At 43.5% G+C, this 21,628-nt stretch overlaps 1 protein-coding gene across 1 annotated transcript in view; it reads right to left on the bottom strand.

Annotated features, from left to right (window-relative positions):
* LOC128652176 (ATP-dependent DNA helicase Q4) overlaps positions 1-21,628 on the bottom strand; it is a 394,067-nt gene that overhangs the window by 170,319 nt on the left and 202,120 nt on the right. The window contains exon 3 of the mRNA XM_053705114.1: positions 6,650-6,824. Within this exon, the coding sequence (XP_053561089.1) occupies positions 6,650-6,824 (175 nt within the window). The remainder of the gene's footprint in view (positions 1-6,649; positions 6,825-21,628) is intronic.

Here is a 21,628-nt window from a genome sequence, read left to right as displayed (position 1 = left end):
TGAGAACAAAATAAATCATTACCCTGGAAAGATAGAGATAATAATCTAGATTTAGATACCATGTCAGCATTCCAAGATTTAAGCCATAATGCTCTTCTAGCTAAAATAGCTAAGGACATGAATTTAACATAAATCTTGATGATATAAAAAATAGCATTACAGATAAAATCATTAGTATGTTGAAGCAAATTAATAATGCTAGACAAGTCAGGATCTGCTTCCTGATGTGCTAAGCTATCCAACCAAAAAGTTGATGCAGCTGCAACATCAGCCATAGAAATGGCAGGCCTAAGAATATAGCCAGAATGTAAATACGCTTTCCTTAGATAAGATTCAATCTTCCTATCTAAAGGATCCTTAAATAAGTACTATCTTCCATAGGAATAGTAGTACGTTTGGCAAGAGTAGAAATAGCCCCATCAACCTTAGGGACTTTTTCCCAAAACTCTAAATTGGCCACTGGTAAAGGATATAACTTCTTAAACCTAAAAGAAGGATTAAAAGAAGCACCAGGCTTAGACCACTGCTTAGCAATCACATCAGAAACAGCATCTGGAACAGGAAAAAACTCAGGAGTAATCACAGGAGGTTTAAAAACAGAATTTAAACGCTTACTGGATTTGTTATCAAGAGGATCAGACTCCTTAATATCCAAAGTAACCAATACTTCTTTCAATAAAGAACAGATATATTCAATCTTAAAAAAGATAAGAAGATTTATCAATGTCAATGTCTGAAGTAGGATCCACTGAACCAGAGAGATCATCATTAGAGGAGGATAATTCAGTAGCTTGTCGTTCATTACAAATTTCATCAGACTTATGAGAAGTTTTAAAAGACCTTTTACATTTATTAGACTGTGGAATAGCAGACATAGCCTTCTGTATTGCATCAGCAATATATTTTTTTCATATCAACAGGGACATCATGTACATTAGATGTTGAGGGAACAACAGGTGCTGTACTAGTACTAATAGAAACATTATCAGTATGCAAAAGCTTATCATAACAACTGTTATATAATATAGCCATAGATATAATCTCAGCTTTCTTACAACAGATACACTTAGCTTTGGTAGAACTGTGTTCAGGCAGCATGGTTCCTACAGTAGCTTCTGAGACAGGATCAGACTGAGATATCTTTGCAAAATGTAAAAGAAAAAATAACATTTAAATAAATATCCAATTTTCTCATATAGCAGTTTCAGAAATGAGAAAAAATGCATATGCTAAATAGGCAGAAAAGCAAACAGCATAGCCCTCTAGAATATAAAGAGAGCAAAAGCATAAAGGAAGTGGGGTAAAATAACTAAAAAATATTTTGCGCCAAGTATGACGCACAACGCGAATAGTAATGAAAATTGTTTGGCGGCAATCAACATAAGGAAATTACGCAACTTGCGTCATAACAAGTGCAACTTCGCACCAACAACCTAACGTCAACAAAGACGCAGGAGGTGACGAAACTTGCGTCACTGTAGACAAAAGATTTGCGCCAAAAATGAAGCAATAAATAATAGCATTATTGCGCCCTCGCGAGCCTAGTTTGCCCGCAAAAAAAAAGGAAGTCAATATGGAAAAAAAAAAAAGACTAAACCCCAGGTAAAAAATAACTTCCTAAAATATGATTCCCATACTGAAACTGTTAGACTGCATAGACCTGACTCATGGCAAATATAAGTAAATACATATACTTAAAACTTTAAAACATAAAATACCAAACATAGCTGAGTGTCTTAAATAATAATACATACTTACCGAAAGACACCCATCCACATATAGCAAATAGCCAAACCAGTACTGAAAACTATCAGCAGAGGTAATGGTATATAAGAGTATATCGTCGATCTGAAAAGGGAGGTAGGAGATGAATCTCTACGACCTATAACAGAGAACCCTTGAAAAGATTTCCCATGAGTGAAACCATAAAAATCAACAGGCAATACTCTCTTCACGTCTCTCTGAGAAACACTGTACTCTGAGAGGAATTGGGCTTCAGAATGCTTAGAAGCGCTTATCATAGAAGAAATCATAGAAAGTAAGCACAAACTTACTTCACCACCTCTATAGGAGGCAAGGTTTGAGGTTTGGGAAACTTTGTCCCCCCTGGTAGGAATGTATATCCCATATGTCACTAGCTCATGGACTCTTGCCATTTACATGAAAAAAAAAATAGAAACTGGAGTAGCATTAGAGGGGGGGATTGGAAGTAGTTCGGTCTTGGACATGTTTATTTTTAGGTGGTGAGAGGCCATCCAGGAGGAAATGCCAGATAAGCAGTCGCTGATGAGAGAATTGACAAAGGAGAGAGTGCAGGGGTGGAAAGGTAGATCTGGGTATCATCAGCATAGAGGTGATAGCTGAAGCCATAGCTGTTGATAAGTTTACCCAGTGAAGAAGTGTAAATAGAGAAGAGTAGAGGACCCAGGACAGAGCCTTGAGGTACTCCAAAAGACTGAGGCAATAGAGAGGAGGAGTCACCAGCAAAAGAGACAGAGAATTATCTGTTAGAGATATAAGAGTATATCCAGGAGAGGGCAGAAAGGAGATCGTTAGTAACCTTGGTGAGGGCAGTCTCAGTTGAGTGTTGGGGACGGAAGCCAGATTGCAGGGGGTCGAGCAATGAGTTGCAGGACAGGAAGTGGGTTAGGTGATCGAAAACTATTTTTTCAAGGATTTTTTAAGCTAGCGGGAGTAGTGATGTGGGGCGGTAGTTTGCAGGCGAGTTAGGGTCGAGGGAGGTTTTTTTGAGGATGGGGGTGACCTTTGCATGTTTGAAGGAGGCAGAGAATAAGCCGGTAGAAAGGGATAGGTTGAATATGCGAGTAAGAGCCAGAGTGAGGGTGGGAGACAGAGAAGGTATTAGATGTGAAGGAATATGGTCAAGTGAGCAGGTAGTGAAGTGTGAGAAAGACAATAGGGAAGCCACTTCACTCTCAGTGGTTGGGAGGAGGGTGCAGAGAGCGGCAGAGGGGGTGACTGGGAGCAAAGTTGGGAGATTGCAGGTATGTGTTGGGATGTTTCTTTGGATGGTAAGTGTTTTATTGAAAAAGTATACAAAAAGAGAGAAGCGCTCTACCAGGAACGAACAACAGCTCATCAGCTAGTTCTATGGCGATTTACCACTCTGAAGCAGCCTCTTTTAGACCAGTGTGCTTTTCACAAAGGAAAACTTTCCTGAAGTATATCAGTCTGATCCCGCCAATTAAGGTCAGTCCAGCCCCGAAATACTAGGCAATTCTCCTCTGAACAAGGAACATGACAACCCCAGACGATCGTTTCGGCCTCCTATGGGCCTCGTCAGTGAGGTGCAGTCATACTCCTCTAAGCACACTGGGCAAGGAGTCCTCCCTATGGGAAAAAGGGGAAACCAGACGTGGACTCCTTGCTCAGTGTGCTTAGAGGAATACGGCTACACCTCACTGACGAGGCCCAATGAAGGCCGAAACGATCGTCTGGGGTTGCTGTGTTCCTTGTTCAGAGAGGAATTGCCTGGTATTTCAGCGCTGGACTGACCGTAATAGGCGGGATCAGACTGATATACTACAGGAACGTTCTTTTCTGTGAAAAGCATTACTGGGCTAAAAGAAGCTGCACCCAGGTGGTAAATCGCCATAGAACAGGCTAACAATAGTATTGAGCCAGCTGTTCGTTCCTGTGAGTGTGCTTCTCTCTGTGTGTATTTAGTCTCCCTATGGGAAAAAGGGGAAACCAGACGTGGACTCCTTGCTCAGTGTGCTTAGAGGAATATGGCTACACCTCACTGACGAGGCCCAACGAAGGCCAAAACGATTGTCTGGGGTTGCTGTGTTCCTTGTTCAGAGAGGAATTGCCTGGTATTTCGGCGCTGGACTGACCGTAATAGGCGGGATCAGACTACTGGGCTAAAAGAAGCTGCACCCAGGTGGTAAATCGCCATAGAACAGGCTAACAATAGTATTGAGACAGTTGTTCGTTCCTGCGAGTGTGCTTCTCCCTGTGTGTATTTAGTCTCCTTATTGAAAAAGTAGTCAGCCAGGTCTTGAGCAATGAATGCAGATGAGGGGGGTGGTGCAGGCGGGTAGAGGAGAGAGTTGAAAATGGAGAAGAGTCTTTTAGGGTTTGAGGAGTGAGAGGATATAAGAGAAGAGAAGTAGGTTTGCTTAGATAAGTGAAGGGCAGAGATGTAAGAGTAAAAGATGAACTTATAGTGCATACAATCAGGTTCAGAGCAGGATTTCCTCCAGGTGTTTGCGCTGGGAGTGCCAGGGCTGGAGCTGACGACGCGGGGCTTTGCGAAGTTGGGGCAGAGCGAGAGTGTCAAGTGCAGAGGAGAGAGTATTGTTATTGTGGGTTATAGCAAGGTTAGGGCAGGATATCGTGGAAGTGTGGGGGAGGCATATTTGAATAAGGTTGGAGAGTTGGGGAGGGTCCACAGTGTACAGATTTCTACAGGTGCGGGGGCGAGGGGAAGAAGTAGGTTTAGCCTGTATATTAAGATTAAAGGTCAGCAGATGGTGGTTTGAAATGGGAAATGGGTGACAGGCAACATCAGAGAGACAGCAGAGATAGGAGAATATCAGATCAATAGAGTGTCCATCTCGGTGGGTAGGGAATAATGTGGATTGTGAGAGGCCGAAGGAGTTAGTGAGTGAGAGGAGTTTAGAGGCAGCAGGGGCAGATGGGTTGTCAATGGGGATGTTGAAGTCCCCCAGAATTAGAGTAGGTGTATTTGTAGAGAGAAATTAAGGAAGCCAGGCAGAAAAGTTGTCAAGGAATTGGGAGGTTGGTCCAGGGGGGGGAGATAGATAACCGCCACTCAGAGAGAGGGGGGAGAACAGGCGAATGCAGAGGACTTCAAAGGGAAAAAAAAGAAGAGATATGGAAATGGAGATAAGTACAAATAGGAGCAGGAGGGGAGAGTAAGATGCCACAATGTCTCTCACCTGGCCTAGGTGTGTGGCTAAAATGAAGACCACCATGAGAGCGGCAATGGAAGCAGTGTCAGGAAGATAGCCAGGTTTCAGTAATTGCCAAAAGATTGAAAGCATTGGAAACAAACAGGTTGTGAACAGTTGTAAGTTTGTTACAGACAGAGCGAGCATTCCAGAGGGCACAAGAAAAGAGAGGGGATAAGCGATGTGGGTTAATGAAGATGAGATTGTTGGTATTGCGTGACCTACAGACTGAGCGAGAGTTTAAAAGTGTGGTGATTGCTGTAGGGCAAGGGTTAGGAGAGACGTCACCAGTAGCAAGCAGTAGTAGCAGTGAGAGTGACAGAAGGTAAGAGTGAGACTTGTAGGAGCGGGTATGATTAGACACAGGAGAGATGTCACCAGCAGCAAGCAGTAGTAGCAGTGAGAGTGACAGAAGGTAAGAGTGAGACTTGTAGGAGCGCATATGATTAGACACAGGAAAGACATCACCAGCAGCAAGCAGTAGTAGCAGTGAGAGTGACAGAAGGTAAGAGTGAGACTTGTAGGAGCGCATATGATTAGACACAGGAGAGACATCACCAGCAGCAAGCAGTAGTAGCAGTGAGAGTGACAGAAGGTGAGAGTGAGACTTGTAGGAGCGGGTATGATTATACACAGGAGAGACATCACCAGCAGCAAGCAGTAGTAGCAGTGAGAGGGACAGAAGGTGAGAGTGAGACTTGTAGGAGCGTGTATGATTAGACACAGGAGAGACGTCACCAGCAGCAAGCAGTAGTAGCAGTGAGAGTGACAGAAGGTGAGAGTGAGACTTGTAGGAGCGGTATGATTAGACACAGGAGAGACATCACCAGCAGCAAGCAGTAGTAGCAGTGAGAGTGACAGAAGGTGAGAGTGAGACTTGTAGGAGCGTGTATGACTAGACACAGGAGAGACGTCACCAGCAGCAAGCAGTAGTAGCAGTGAGAGTGACAGAAGGTGAGAGTGAGACTTGTAGGAGCGGGTATGATTAGACACAGGAGAGTTAGAGGGGGAAGTATTTTTAAGGAGACAGACTAGTTCATGAGCGGACACCATAGGGGATGAGAGAAGGGAGGGTGAGATATGGATAGTGTGGGGTTAGTTGTTATAGGGATATGCAGTGAGTTTTAGGAGAAGGGCAGAAAAGACATGGAGAGCATAGTTAGTGAGTTTACCTGTTAGTGGGACTGCAGTTTTCACCTCCAGTTTCTAACTCTAGTGACTAACTGCCACTTCTAATAAAGAGCCAGTTAGAATCAGAGAGCCACAGCTCAATTGAGCCTTAGGCCTGCTGTATGTAGCGGTGCGTGTAATGAACTGATTATATGCAGCTGTTACAAGCAGTCTAGCTAGCCAGACAGGAGTTACACACTTGCAAATTAGAGGGGGTGGTGGCAGGATGCATTAAAGTTATACAGAGCATCTGATAAGATGATTACAGGCAGACAAAATGGAGACAGAGGAAATGGTTACAAGAGAATTCTAGCAGAAATTAAAAGGGTTGTGTAATAGCACGTCCCTTTATAGAACAACAATACACTGGCCATTTGACCTCTACACACCAGATGTCCGATTTCTACAGTAGGACCACATACTTGCTGTCTTATAGTCTCAGTAGGACCACACACAAGCTGTCTGACCTTGACAGTACAGTAACTCCAAACAATAGCAGTTCTTTGGGAAGAGATAGACCCAGTGCCTTTATATTAAATCACCTTCTTCACGGATGTCCAAAGCTTGAACAGTGTCCTGTATGGGGATGGCCCTCTCATGCTTGTAGCATACACGTTCCTGAACAACCGTCTGTGGCATCTCAGATACATGAGGGCTGTGGTCATTTTCACTGTTCTCCAGCAAATTCAGCATCTCCAGGTCATCAACTTCTGCCCCCTAAGAAACCAGAGAAAGAGCAAGATGATAGTGAATAAATCCTACTAATAGTGCTCACCTCACGCAGTCTAGAAGATCTGTATCAGTTTTACACAAGTGCTTATAAGTCATATTGTGCACCAGATACGGATTAAACGTGCTTGTGCTTATCCCCTTGTGATTCTGTTACAATTGTCTCCGTTTTCACAGTTACTAATTAATACAGGTTAAAAAAATGTCCAAGTAGTTCTCTCTTTCACACATTCCTGTAACTACCATAATCCAAAACATGGCAAAGCCCCCCTCAAGTTGAAGCTATTTCCACAAAGGAGAAAAATAAAAAAACAGAAATTAAAGGGAAAGTGTACCCTAAATTTGTTCCAAATTAACTATTTTACCTGCTGGAGTGTATTAAACAGTTAGCTAATTGAAATAGCAGATTTTGCCTGTGTTATCCCTACCTATACTATAAGTTTCTGTACTAAGTATAAGCTTTAGAAAATAGCCTGCATAAGAAATGACCCTCCCAGTAGGAGAGAGAAGCAATAAAATAATAATTTGTATTTGCTCTCTCTAATGACATAATATAAAAAAAATGATGTATGTACTTAAAGTGTTAAATTAGATCTGATTTCCCTGCAAGCTCAATACATTTAAAGTGAGCAAGCAGAGATCTGTAGACAGTAAACATCTAAAACTTTAGGATTTGGTTAGGAGTCTGAAAATTAGCAAAACCATACATTGTTACAAAATCACTCCCAGGTGGGCTATATAAATGGATCATCTACAAAACATTTATGCAAAGAAAAAACATAATTTATGTAAGAACTTACCTGATAAATTCATTTCTTTCATATTAGCAAGAGTCCATGAGCTAGTGACGTATGGGATATACATTCCTACCAGGAGGGGCAAAGTTTCCCAAACCTCAAAATGCCTATAAATACACCCCTCACCACACCCACAATTCAGTTTAACGAATAGCCAAGAAGTGGGGTGATAAAAAAGTGTGAAAGCATATAAAATAAGGAATTGGAATAATTGTGCTTTATACAAAATCATAACCACCACAAAAAAAGTGCGGGCCTCATGGACTCTTGCTAATATGAAAGAAATGAATTTATCAGGTAAGTTCTTACATAAATTATGTTTTCTTTCATGTAATTAGCAAGAGTCCATGAGCTAGTGACGTATGGGATAATGACTACCCAAGATGTGGATCTTTCCACACAAGAGTCACTAGAGAGGGAAAGACAAAATAAAGACAGCCAATTCCTGCTGAAAATAATCCACACCCAAAATAAAGTTTAATGAAAAACATAAGCAGAAGATTCAAACTGAAACCGCTGCCTGAAGTACTTTTCTACCAAAAACTGCTTCAGAAGAAGAAAATACATCAAAATGGTAGAATTTAGTAAAAGTATGCAAAGAGGACCAAGTTGCTGCTTTGCAAATCTGATCAACCGAAGCTTCATTCCTAAACGCCCAGGAAGTAGAAACTGACCTAGTAGAATGAGCTGTAATTTTCTGAGGCGGAGTTTTACCCGACTCAACATAGGCAAGATGAATTAAAGATTTCAACCAAGATGCCAAAGAAATGGCAGAAGCTTTCTGGCCTTTTCTAGAACCGGAAAAGATAACAAATAGACTAGAAGTCTTTCGGAAAGATTTAGTAGCTTCAACATAATATTTCAAAGCTCTAACAACATCCAAAGAATGCAACGATTTCTCCTTAGAATTCTTAGGATTAGGACATAATGAAGGAACCACAATTTCTCTACTAATGTTGTTGGAATTCACAACTTTAGGTAAAAATTCAAAAGAAGTTCGCAACACCGCCTTATCCTGATGAAAAATCAGAAAAGGAGACTCACAAGAAAGAGCAGATAATTCAGAAACTCTTCTGGCAGAAGAGATGGCCAAAAGGAACAAAACTTTCCCCAGAACCAAATTCAAACTCCAAGGAGGAGAAATTGACTTAATGACAGGCTTTATACGAACCAAAGCTTGAACAAAACAATGAATATCAGGAAGAATAGCAATCTTTCTGTGAAAAAGAACAGAAAGAGCAGAGATTTGTCCTTTCAAGGAACTTGCAGACAAACCCTTATCTAAACCATCCTGAAGAAACTGTAATACTCTCGGTATTCTAAAAGAATGCCAAGAAAAATGATGAGAAAGACACCAAGAAATATAAGTCTTCCAGACTCTATAATATATCACTCTAGATACAGATTTACGAGCCTGTAACATAGTATTAATCACAGAGTCAGAGAAACCTCTTTGACCAAGAATTAAGCGTTCAATCTCCATACCTTTAAATTTAAGGATTTCAGATCCTGATGGAAAAAAGGACCTTGAGACAGAAGGTCTGGTCTTAACGGAAGAGTCCACGGTTGGCAAGAGGCCATCCGGACAAGATCCGCATACCAAAACCTGTGAGGCCATGCTGGAGCTACCAGCAGAACAAACGAGCATTCCTTCAGAATCTTGGAGATTACTCTTGGAAGAAGAACTAGAGGCGGAAAGATATAGGCAGGATGATACTTCCAAGGAAGTGATAATGCGTCCACTGCCTCCGCCTGAGGATCCCGGGATCTGGACAGATACCTGGGAAGTTTCTTGTTTAGATGAGACGCCATCAGATCTATTTCTGGAAGTTCCCACATTTGAACAATCTGAAGAAATACCTCTGGGTGAAGAGACCATTCGCCCGGATGCAACGTTTGGCGACTGAGATAATCCGCTTCCCAATTGTCTATACCTGGGATATGAACCGCAGAGAGTAGACAGGAGCTGGATTCCGCCCTAACCAAAATTCAAGATACTTCTTTCATAGCTAGAGGACTGTGAGTCCCTCCTTGATGATTGATGTATGCCACAGTTGTGACATTGTCTGTCTGAAAACAAATTAACGATTCTCTCTTCAGAAGAGGCCAAAACTGAAGAGCTCTGAAAATTGCACGGAGTTCCAAAATATTGATCGGTAATCTCACCTCCTGAGATTCCCAAACTCCTTGTGCCGTCAGAGATCCCCACACAGCTCCCCAACCTGTGAGACTTGCATCTGTTGAAATTACAGTCCAGGTCGGAAGCACAAAAGAAGCCCCCTGAATTAAACGATGGTGATTTGTCCACCACGTTAGAGAGTGTCGAACAATCGGTTTTAAAGATATTAATTGAGATATCTTTGTGTAATCCTTGCACCATTGATTCAACATACAGAGCTGAAGAGGTCGCATGTGAAAACGAGCAAAGGGGATCGCGTCCGATGCAGCAGTCATAAGACCTAGAATTTCCATGCATAAGGCTACCGAAGGGAATGATTGTGACTGAAGGTTTCGACAAACTGTAATTAATTTTAGACGTCTCTTGTCTGTTAAAGACAGAGTCATGGACACTGAATCCATCTGGAAACCCAGAAAGGTTACCCTTGTCTGAGGAATCAATGAACTTTTTGGTAAATTGATCCTCCAACCATGATCTTGAAGAAACAACACAAGTCGATTCGTATGAGATTCTGCTAAATGTAAAGACTGAGCAAGTACCAAGATATCGTCCAAATAAGGAAATACCACAATACCCTGTTCTCTGATTACAGACAGAAGGGCACCGAGAACCTTTGTAAAAATTCTTGGAGCTGTAGCTAGGCCAAACGGCAGAGCCACAAACTGGTAATGCTTGTCCAGAAAAGAGAATCTCAGGAACTGATAATGATCTGGATGAATCGGAATATGCAGATATGCATCCTGTAAATCTATTGTGGACATATAATTCCCTTGCTGAACAAAAGGCAAGATAGTCCTTACAGTTACCATCTTGAACGTTGGTATCCTTACATAACGATTCAATATTTTTAGATCCAGAACTGGTCTGAAGGAATTCTCCTTCTTTGGTACAATGAAGAGATTTGAATAAAACCCCATCCCCTGTTCCGGAACTGGAACTGGCATAATTACTCCAGTCAACTCTAGATCTGAAACACAATTCAGAAATGCTTGAGCTTTTACTGGATTTACTGGGACACGGGAAAGAAAAAATCTCTTTGCAGGAGGTCTCATCTTGAAACCAATTCTGTACCCTTCTGAAACAATGTTCTGAATCCAAGGATTGTGAACAGAATTGATCCAAATTTCCTTGAAAAAATGTAACCTGCCCCCTACCAGCTGAGCTGGAATGAGGGCCGCACCTTCATGTGGACTTAGAAGCAGGCTTTGCCTTTCTAGCTGGCTTGGATTTATTCCAGACTGGAGATGGTTTCCAAACTGAAACTGCTCCTGAGGATGAAGGATCAGGCTTTTGTTCTTTGTTGAAACGAAAGGAACGAAAACGATTATTAGCCCTGTTTTTTCCCTTTAGATTTTTTATCCTGTGGTAAAAAAGTGCCTTTCCCACCAGTAACAGTTGAAATAATAGAATCCAACTGAGAACCAAATAATTTGTTACCCTGGAAAGAAATAGAAAGTAGAGTTGATTTAGAAGCCATATCAGCATTCCAAGTTTTAAGCCATAAAGCTCTTCTAGCTAAAATAGCTAGAGACATAAACCTGACATCAACTCTGATAATATAAAAAATGGCATCACAGATAAAATTATTAGCATGCTGAAGAAGAATAATAATATCATGAGAATCATGATGTGTTACTTGTTGCGCTAAAGTTTCCAACCAAAAAGTTGAAGCTGCAGCAACATCAGCCAAAGATATAGCAGGTCTAAGAAGATTACCTGAACACAGATAAGCTTTTCTTAGAAAGGATTAAATTTTCCTATCTAAAGGATCCTTAAACGAAGTACCATCTGACGTAGGAATAGTAGTACGTTTAGCAAGGGTAGAAATAGCCCCATCAACTTTAGGGATTTTGTCCCAAAATTCTAATCTGTCAGACGGCACAGGATATAATTGCTTAAAACGTTTAGAAGGAGTAAATGAATTACCCAATTTATCCCATTCTTTGGAAATTACTGCAGAAATAGCATTAGGAACAGGAAAAACTTCTGGAATAACCACAGGAGCTTTAAATACCTTATCCAAACGTTTAGAATTAGTATCAAGAGGACCAGAATCCTCTATTTCTAAAGCAATTAGTACTTCTTTAAGTAAAGAACGAATAAATTCCATTTTAAATAAATATGAAGATTTATCAGCATCAACCTCTGAGACAGAATCCTCTGAACCAGAAGAGTCATCAGAATCAGAATGATGATGTTCATTTAAAAATTCATCTGTAGGGAGAGAAGTTTTAAAAGATTTTTTACGTTTACTAGAAGGAGAAATAACAGACATAGCCTTCTTTATGGATTCAGAAACAAAATCTCTTATGTTATCAGGAACATTCTGCACCTTAGATGTTGAAGGAACTGCAACAGGCAATGGTACTTTACTAAAGGAAATATTATCTGCATTAACAAGTTTGTCATGACAATCAATACAAACAACAGCCGGAGGAATAGCTACCAAAAATTTACAGCAGATACACTTAGCTTTGGTAGATCCAGCACTAGACAGCGATTTTCCTGTAGTATCTTCTGACTCAGATGCAACGTGAGACATCTTGCAATATGTAAGAGAAAAAACAACATATAAAGCAAAATTGATCAAATTCCTTAAATGACAGTTTCAGGAATGGGAAAGAATGCCAAGAACAAACTTCTAGCAACCAGAAGCAATAAAAAAATGAGACTTAAATAATGTGGAGATAAAAGCGACGCCCATATTTTTTAGCGCCAAATCAGACGCTGTTACAGAAGCATTAGTTATTTTGTTGTGAAGAAACTTATTTCCCAGCAGCAATGCCTGAACCAGCCAAGCCAGCGCCTAAGAAGGGCTCCAAGAAAACTGTAACAAGTATCATTTCATAAAGGGTTAACTCTGTTCAGTTTTGAGAAAACTATTTTCTGAGGCAGGTTTCCTAGCATATTGTGTACTGTAATTAAGTTTGTGATAAGCATTCACTGCTAGGTGATAAGAAGGACTCAATTGTTTTCTTGTGTGTACTTGTTATCTGCGGTGGCCTGTCCAAGGGCTTTGTCTAAATGTGTGATGGGGGATTTTATGCTTCCCCCCTGGGAGTGCCCTGTGTGCATGTAACCTAAATAAAAAGCAGGCTGGGCATCCCAGTCCTCAGTTCTTGGTTGTCCCTCAATCGCAGCGTTGACTCGTTTTGTGGGCAGAAGGGTATCCTAGCTGTACTACAGCTAAGGGGGATTATTCTACATTTGCGAGACTCATATAGAATACTATGGAGAGCAGTTTCTCCCCTCTTCAGCAATAGGAATCCAGGCTACTAAGCGGTCCATCTCTCAGCGAGACTAAGGGTAACCGTAACATTTGGCGGCAGCGGTGGGATTTTTCCTGGATTTCCTAGGAGAGGTACAGAACGGATGGAGAGCGCTTACGAAAAATTGAAGCGTACAACCCTAAAGGATTTACTTGAAAGCAGAGGGGGGTACGGCAGCAACCGGCCGAGGAGAGAGCTGATCGCAGAATTGACCGAACTGGATCAGAGCTTCACAATGGCGGAAACACCGACCACGATTAGTGACGAAAAAACCAGGATTGTTCGGGAGAGGCTCTCACTGTACGGGCCGAACCCCTCCATGGAATTGGTACAGCAGTTGATGGCGGAAGCGGACAAGGATATACGAGAGACTCGAGCCCACGAACTCAACCTAGCGAACGCACACCGCAATGCTGAAGCCCCGCAGGTAATCATCCCTGTCGAAAATGCTGGGAGGCCCAAGATACCCTATGCGGCATTTCGACCCTTCCTAGAGAGCGAGACAGGGATTGATGAATATTTGGCGGACTTCGAAAGGCAATGTGCCCTGCACCAGATTCCCAACAGGGAGTGGCCCACGATATTGTCTGGGAAACTATCCGGGCGAGCCCTGGAAGCCTTTCGTACTCTGGGTGCTGAGGAAGTGACACAGTATGAGCTAGTTAAGGAGACACTGTTGCGACGGTACGCAGTAACTCCGGACGCGTATCGCCGACAGTTTCGGGGCACGAAAAAGAAGCCTAACGATACCCATATGGAATGGGCGCACCGAATGCGGAGAGCGGCAAATCACTGGATGAGCGGAAGTAAAGCGGTGACTGGTGAGGAAATTTTACAATTGTTTCTCTTAGAACATTTTTATAATGGCATGGAACAGCAAGGGAAGGAATGGCTGCGAGACAGGCGACCTTCTACCTTAGAAGAAGCAGCCAAATTGGCCGATGAACATTATGACTCCCGTCTTCACGAACCCAGAGAGGTTTACCGTGCACCCCCTCGTGCTGAATTCCGAGCCCCGGTGCCCGCAGGGCCCGCCCGAAACTCAGGACCACCCAATAACAGCTCTGAGCGTCCCAGACCGACTTGCCACCGATGCAAGCAACCAGGGCATTTCATGGCTAGCTGCCCCCTTAATACGCACCAGACACCCAGGAATTACAATTACCCCTCTGGGGCATATCGTCCGGCCCGGACCCTCTGTGTTAACCAAGAGGCCCCTATGGAGGAATATTTGGGGCCGCTTCACGAGGCGGACCCTGTATATGCTGCCTCAGATAACCGCCAGCACCATCGGCAGAAGGTATGGCTCGAGGGGCGATCTACCGAGGGATTGAGAGACACAGGGGCTACTATCACGCTGGTACAGAGTCATTTGGTGCCGGAGCACAAGCGATCTGGACAGACTGTGGCCGTTAGAGTGGCGGGGGGGGATGTGTACAAAATTCCAACAGCTAAAGTGCATCTTGATTGGGGAGCGGGAAAGGGGGCTGTGAACGTGGGCATAATGGATAATTTACCTGCCGAAGTACTACTGGTCAATGATTTGGGCCCCATGACTTCTGCCTATGCTCCAGTATGCAACAACGAGGCGGACCCAGTGACTACACGGGCCCAAGCCCGGACGGAGCGAGAACTCTCACCAGGGCGGGAGACACAGGTAAGACCTACCCCGACCTTGCCTGACATGTTAGGCCCCATACCCTGGGACACCCCAGATGCTTTCGAGACAGAGTCTAAGACTGACCCGACCTTACAAAAGTACCGGGAACGAGCAGAGACCGGAGGGGGCGGGGCAGATAATGAAACATTCTTATGGGAAAAAACATAATTTATGCTTACCTGATAAATTCCTTTCTTCTGTTGTGTGATCAGTCCACGGGTCATCATTACTTCTGGGATATAACTCCTCCCCAACAGGAAATGCAAGAGGATTCACCCAGCAGAGCTGCATATAGCTCCTCCCCTCTACGTCAGTCCCAGTCATTCGACCAAGAATCAACGAGAAAGGAGTAACCAAGGGTGAAGTGGTGACTGGAGTATAATTTAAAAGATATTTACCTGCCTTAAAACAGGGCGGGCCGTGGACTGATCACACAACAGAAGAAAGGAATTTATCAGGTAAGCATAAATTATGTTTTCTTCTGTTATGTGTGATCAGTCCACGGGTCATCATTACTTCTGGGATACCAATACCAAAGCAAAAGTACACGGATGACGGGAGGGATAGGCAGGCTCATTATACAGAAGGAACCACTGCCTGAAGAACCTTTCTCCCAAAAATAGCCTCCGAAGAAGCAAAAGTGTCAAATTTGTAAAATTTGGAAAAAGTATGAAGCGAAGACCAAGTTGCAGCCTTGCAAATCTGTTCAACAGAGGCCTCATTCTTAAAGGCCCAAGTGGAAGCCACAGCTCTAGTGGAGTGAGCTGTAATTCTTTCAGGAGGCTGCTGTCCAGCAGTCTCATAGGCTAAACGTATTATGCTACGAAGCCAAAAAGAGAGAGAGGTAGCAGAAGCTTTTTGACCTCTCCTCTGTCCAGAATAAACGACAAACAGGGAAGAAGTTTGGCGAAAATCTTTAGTTGCCTGCAAGTAGAACTTGAGGGCACGAACTACATCCAGATTGTGTAGAAGACGTTCCTTCTTTGAAGAAGGATTTGGACACAAGGATGGAACAACAATCTCTTGATTGATATTCCTGTTAGTGACTACCTTAGGTAAGAACCCAGGTTTAGTACGCAGAACTACCTTGTCTGAGTGAAAAATCAGATAAGGAGAATCACAATGTAAGGCTGATAACTCAGAGACTCTTCGAGCCGAGGAAATAGCCATTAAAAACAGAACTTTCCAAGATAACAATTTTATATCAATGGAATGAAGGGGTTCAAACGGAACACCCTGTAAAACGTTAAGAACTAAGTTTAAACTCCATGGCGGAGCAACAGCTTTAAACACAGGCTTGATCCTAGCTAAAGCCTGACAAAAGGCCTGGACGTCTGGATTTTCTGACAGACGCCTGTGTAACAAGATGGACAGAGCTGAAATCTGTCCCTTTAATGAACTAGCTGATAAACCCTTTTCTAAACCTTCTTGTAGAAAGGACAATATCCTAGCGATCCTAACCTTACTCCAGGAGTAACCTTTGGATTCGCACCAGTATAGGTATTTACGCCATATTTTATGGTAAATCCTTCTGGTAACAGGCTTCCTAGCCTGTATCAGGGTATCAATAACCGACTCAGAAAAACCACGTTTTGATAAAATCAAGCGTTCAATTTCCAAGCAGTCAGCTTCAGAGAAGTTAGATTTTGATGTTTGAATGGACCCTGTATCAGAAGGTCCTGTCTTAGAGGTAGAGACCAAGGCGGACAGGATGACATGTCCACTAGATCTGCATACCAAGTCCTGCGTGGCCATGCAGGCGCTATTAGAATCACTGATGCTCTCTCCTGTTTGATTTTGGCAATCAATCGAGGAAGCAGCGGGAAGGGTGGAAACACATAAGCCATCCCGAAGTTCCAAGGTGCTGTCAAAGCATCTATCAGAACCGCTCCCGGATCCCTGGATCTGGACCCGTAGAGAGGAAGTTTGGCGTTCTGGGGAGACGCCATGAGATCTATCTCTGGTTTGCCCCAACGTCGAAGTATTTGGGCAAAGACCTCCGGATGAAGTTCCCACTCCCCCGGATGAAAAGTCTGGCGACTCAAGAAATCCGCCTCCCAGTTCTCCACTCCCGGGATGTGGATTGCTGACAGGTGGCAAGAGTGAGACTCTGCCCAGCGAATTATCTTTGATACTTCCATCATTGCTAGGGAGCTTCTTGTCCCTCCCTGATGGTTGATGTAAGCTACAGTCGTGATGTTGTCCGACTGAAACCTGATGAACCCCCGAGTTGTTAATTGGGGCCAAGCCAGAAGGGCATTGAGAACTGCTCTCAATTCCAGGATGTTTATTGGAAGGAGACTCTCCTCCTGATTCCATAGTCCCTGAGCCTTCAGAGAATTCCAGACAGCGCCCCAACCTAGTAGGCTGGCGTCTGTTGTTACAATTGTCCAGTCTGGCCTGCTGAATGGCATCCCCCTGGACAGGTGTGGCCGATAAAGCCACCATAGAAGAGAATTTCTGGTCTCTAGATTCAGATTCAGAGTAGGGGACAAATCTGAGTAATCCCCATTCCACTGACTTAGCATGCACAATTGCAGCGGTCTGAGGTGTAGGCGTGCAAAAGGTACTATGTCCATTGCCGCTACCATTAAGCCGATCACCTCCATGCATTGAGCTACTGACGGGTGTTGAATGGAATGAAGGACACGGCATGCATTTTGAAGCTTTGTTAACCTGTCTTCTGTCAGGTAAATCTTCATTTCTACAGAATCTATAAGAGTCCCCAAGAATGGAACTCTTGTGAGAGGAAAAAGAGAACTCTTCTTTTCGTTCACTTTCCATCCATGCGACCTTAGAAATGCCAGAACTAACTCTGTATGAGACTTGGTAGTTTGAAAGCTTGAAGCTTGTATTAGAATGTCGTCTAGGTACGGAGCTACCGAAATCCCTCGCGGTCTTAGTACCGCCAGAAGGGCACCCAGAACCTTTGTGAAGATTCTTGGAGCCGTAGCCAATCCGAATGGAAGAGCTACAAACTGGTAGTGCCTGTCTAAGAAGGCAAACTTTAGATACCGGTGATGATCTTTGTGAATCGGTATGTGAAGGTAAGCATCTTTTAAATCCACTGTGGTCATGTACTGACCCTTTTGGATCATGGGTAAGATTGTCCGAATAGTTTTCATTTTGAACGATGGAACTCTTAGGAATTTGTTTAGAATCTTTAAATCTAAGATTGGCCTGAAAGTTCCCTCTTTTTTGGGAACCACAAACAGGTTTGAGTAGAACCCTTGTCCTTGTTCCGACCGCGGAACCGGATGGATCACTCCCATTAATAACAGATCTTGAACACAGCGTAGAAACGCTTCTTTCTTTATCTGGTTTGTTGACAACCTTGACAGATGAAATCTCCCTCTTGGGGGAGATAATTTGAAGTCTAGAAGGTATCCCTGAGATATGATCTCTAGCGCCCAGGGATCCTGAACATCTCTTGCCCAGGCCTGGGCGAAGAGAGAAGTCTGCCCCCCACTAGATCCGGTCCCGGATCGGGGGCTCTCGGTTCATGCTGTCTTTGGGGCAGCAGCAGGTTTCCTGGCCTGCTTGCTCTTGTTCCAGGACTGGTTAGGCTTCCAGCCTTGCCTGTAACGAGCAACAGCTCCCTCCTGTTTTGGTGCAGTGGAGGTTGATGCTGCTCCTGTTTTAAAATTCCGAAAGGGACGAAAATTAGACTGTCTAGCCTTGGCTTTGGCTTTGTCTTGAGGTAGGGCGTGGCCCTTACCTCCTGTAATGTCAGCGATAATTTCTTTCAAACCGGGCCCAAATAAAGACTGCCCCTTGAAAGGTATATTAAGTAATTTGGACTTAGAAGTAACATCAGCTGACCAGGATTTTAGCCACAGCGCCCTACGTGCCTGTATGGCGAATCCTGAGTTCTTAGCCGTAAGTTTGGTTAAATGTACTACGGCCTCCGAAATGAATGAATTAGCTAGTTTAAGGACTCTAAGCCTGTCCGTAATGTCGTCTAGCGTAGATGAACTAAGGTTCTCTTCCAGAGACTCAATCCAAAATGCTGCCGCAGCCGTAATCGGCGCGATACATGCAAGGGGTTGCAATATAAAACCTTGTTGAACAAACATTTTCTTAAGGTAACCCTCTAATTTTTTATCCATTGGATCTGAAAAAGCACAGCTATCCTCCACCGGGATAGTGGTACGCTTAGCTAAAGTAGAAACTGCTCCCTCCACCTTAGGGACCGTTTGCCATAAGTCCCGAGTGGTGGTGTCTATTGGAAACATCTTTCTAAATATTGGAGGGGGTGAGAACGGCACACCGGGTCTATCCCACTCCTTAGTAACAATTTCAGTTAGTCTCTTAGGTATAGGAAAAACGTCAGTACTCGCCGGTACCGCAAAGTATTTATCCAACCTACACAGTTTCTCTGGTATTGCAACGGTGTTACAATCATTGAGAGCTGCTAAGACCTCCCCTAGTAATACACGGAGGTTCTCCAATTTAAATTTAAAATTTGAAATATCTGAATCCAATCTGTTTGGATCAGAACCGTCACCTACAGAATGAAGCTCTCCGTCCTCATGCTCTGCAAGCTGTGACGCAGTATCAGACATGGCCCTAGTATTGTCAGCGCACTCTGTTCTCACCCCAGAGTGATCACGCTTGCCTCTTAGTTCTGGTAATTTAGACAAAACTTCAGTCATAACAGTAGCCATATCTTGTAATGTTATCTGTAATGGCCGCCCAGATGTACTAGGCGCCATAATATCACGCACCTCCCGGGCGGGAGATGCAGGTACTGCCGCGTGAGGCGAGTTAGTCGGCATAACTCTCCCCTCGCTGTTTGGTGAAATTTGTTCAAATTGTACAGATTGACTTTTATTTAAAGTAGCATCAATACAGTTAGTACATAAATTTCTATTGGGCTCCACCTTGGCATTGGAACAAATGACACAGATATCTTCCTCTGAGTCAGACATGTTTAACACACTAGCAATAAACTTGCAACTTGGTTATAATTCTTTTTAGCAAAAACGTACTGTGCCTCAAAGAGGTACTAAACGATTAAATGATTAAATGACTAAATGACAGTTGAAATAATGAACTGAAAAAAACAATTATAGCATCAAACTTTAAAACAACACAACTTTTAGCAAAGGTTTGTTCCCATTAGAAAAATAACAATAATTAAATTTGACATAAAAATTACAGAGCAACGTTTTTATTCACAGTCAATATAAAATTCTCACAGCTCTGCTGAGAGAATCTACCTCCCTCCAAAGAAGTTTGAAGACCCCTGAGATCTGTCAGAGATGAACCGGATCATGCAGGAAATATAAGAGTAACTGACTGGAATTTTTTGATGCGTAGCAAAGAGCGCCAAAAACGGCCCCTCCCCCTCACACACAGCAGTGAAGAGAAACGAAACTGTCACAATTAAAACCAAACAACTGCCAAGTGGAAAATAATGCCCAAATATTTATTCACTCAGTACCTCAGAAATGTAAACGATTCTACATTCCAGCAAAAACGTTTAACATGATAAATACTTATTAAAAGGATTAGTGACCTTTAACAGAGTAGTTCCGGTGAAATACCATCCCCAGAATACTGAAGTGTATACATACATGTCATTATAACGGTATGGCAGGATTTTCTCATCAATTCCATTCAGAAAATAAAAACTGCTACATACCTCAATGCAGATTCATCTGCCCGCTGTCCCCTGATCTGAAGCTTTTACCTCCCTCAGATGGCCGAGAACAGCAATATGATCTTAACTACTCCGGTTAAAATCATAGTAAAAAAAACTCTGGTAGATTCTTCCTCAAACTCTGCCAGAGAAGTAATAACACGCTCCGGTGCTATTGTAAAATAACAAACTTTTGATTGAAGTCATAAAAACTAAGTATAATCACCATAGTCCTCTCACACATCCTATCTAGTCGTTGGGTGCAAGAGAATGACTGGGACTGACGTAGAGGGGAGGAGCTATATGCAGCTCTGCTGGGTGAATCCTCTTGCATTTCCTGTTGGGGAGGAGTTATATCCCAGAAGTAATGATGACCCGTGGACTGATCACACATAACAGAAGAAAGGGAAACTATACCGCTGGACAGAGAAAAGGGGACAGCGTAGGCGACAGCTGGTAGTGCCCCACAAATACCGTCAAGAAATCCTCAAGATAGGCCACGACATCCCCTTAGCAGGCCACCTAGCTGTAACCCGTACCCTACACCGCATTACTCACACGTTCTTTTGGCCAGGGGTACACGCTGACGTTAGAACTTACTGTAACACCTGCGATGTGTGTCAACGAGTAGGAAGGCGAGGCGATCACCCTAAAGCCCATCTAGTAAATATGCCCATTGTAGAGGAACCCTTCAGCCGGGTTGCTATTGACCTAGTGGGACCACTGGCTACCCCTAGTCCCTCCGGTAAGCGCTACATTCTTACCGTAGTGGACTACGCTACCAGGTACCCAGAGGCTGTCGCCCTATCCAACATACAAGCGGATACGGTAGCGAATGCACTAGTACAGGTGTTCTCCCGGGTAGGATTTCCAAAAGAAATCCTATCCGACCGAGGCACCCAATTTACGGCTGAATTGACCCAACAACTCTGGCAGGTTTGCAAAATTAAGTCCCTCCTGAGCTCCCCATACCACCCCCAGACGAACGGGCTGTGTGAGAGGTTCAATGGGACCCTCAAGCAAATGCTCAAGACGTTCACTCAGGAATACCGAGACTGGGAACGCTTCCTGCCGCACCTCCTTTTTGCTTATCGGGAGGTGCCCCAGGAAACGACAGGGTTCTCTCCCTTCGAGTTTCTCTACGGAAGAAAGGTACGGGGACCCCTAAACCTGATCCGGGAGCACTGGGAGGGAGAGATGGAGACTGACGGTGTCCCCATTGTGCCATACGTGCTGGAACTCA

The sequence above is a fragment of the Bombina bombina genome, chromosome 3 (assembly GCF_027579735.1).
Source record: "Bombina bombina isolate aBomBom1 chromosome 3, aBomBom1.pri, whole genome shotgun sequence".
Classification (NCBI taxonomy): Eukaryota; Metazoa; Chordata; class Amphibia; order Anura; family Bombinatoridae; genus Bombina; species Bombina bombina.
Note: the sequence above shows the minus strand (reverse complement) of the source record. Positions and strands in the feature narration are given on the sequence as shown.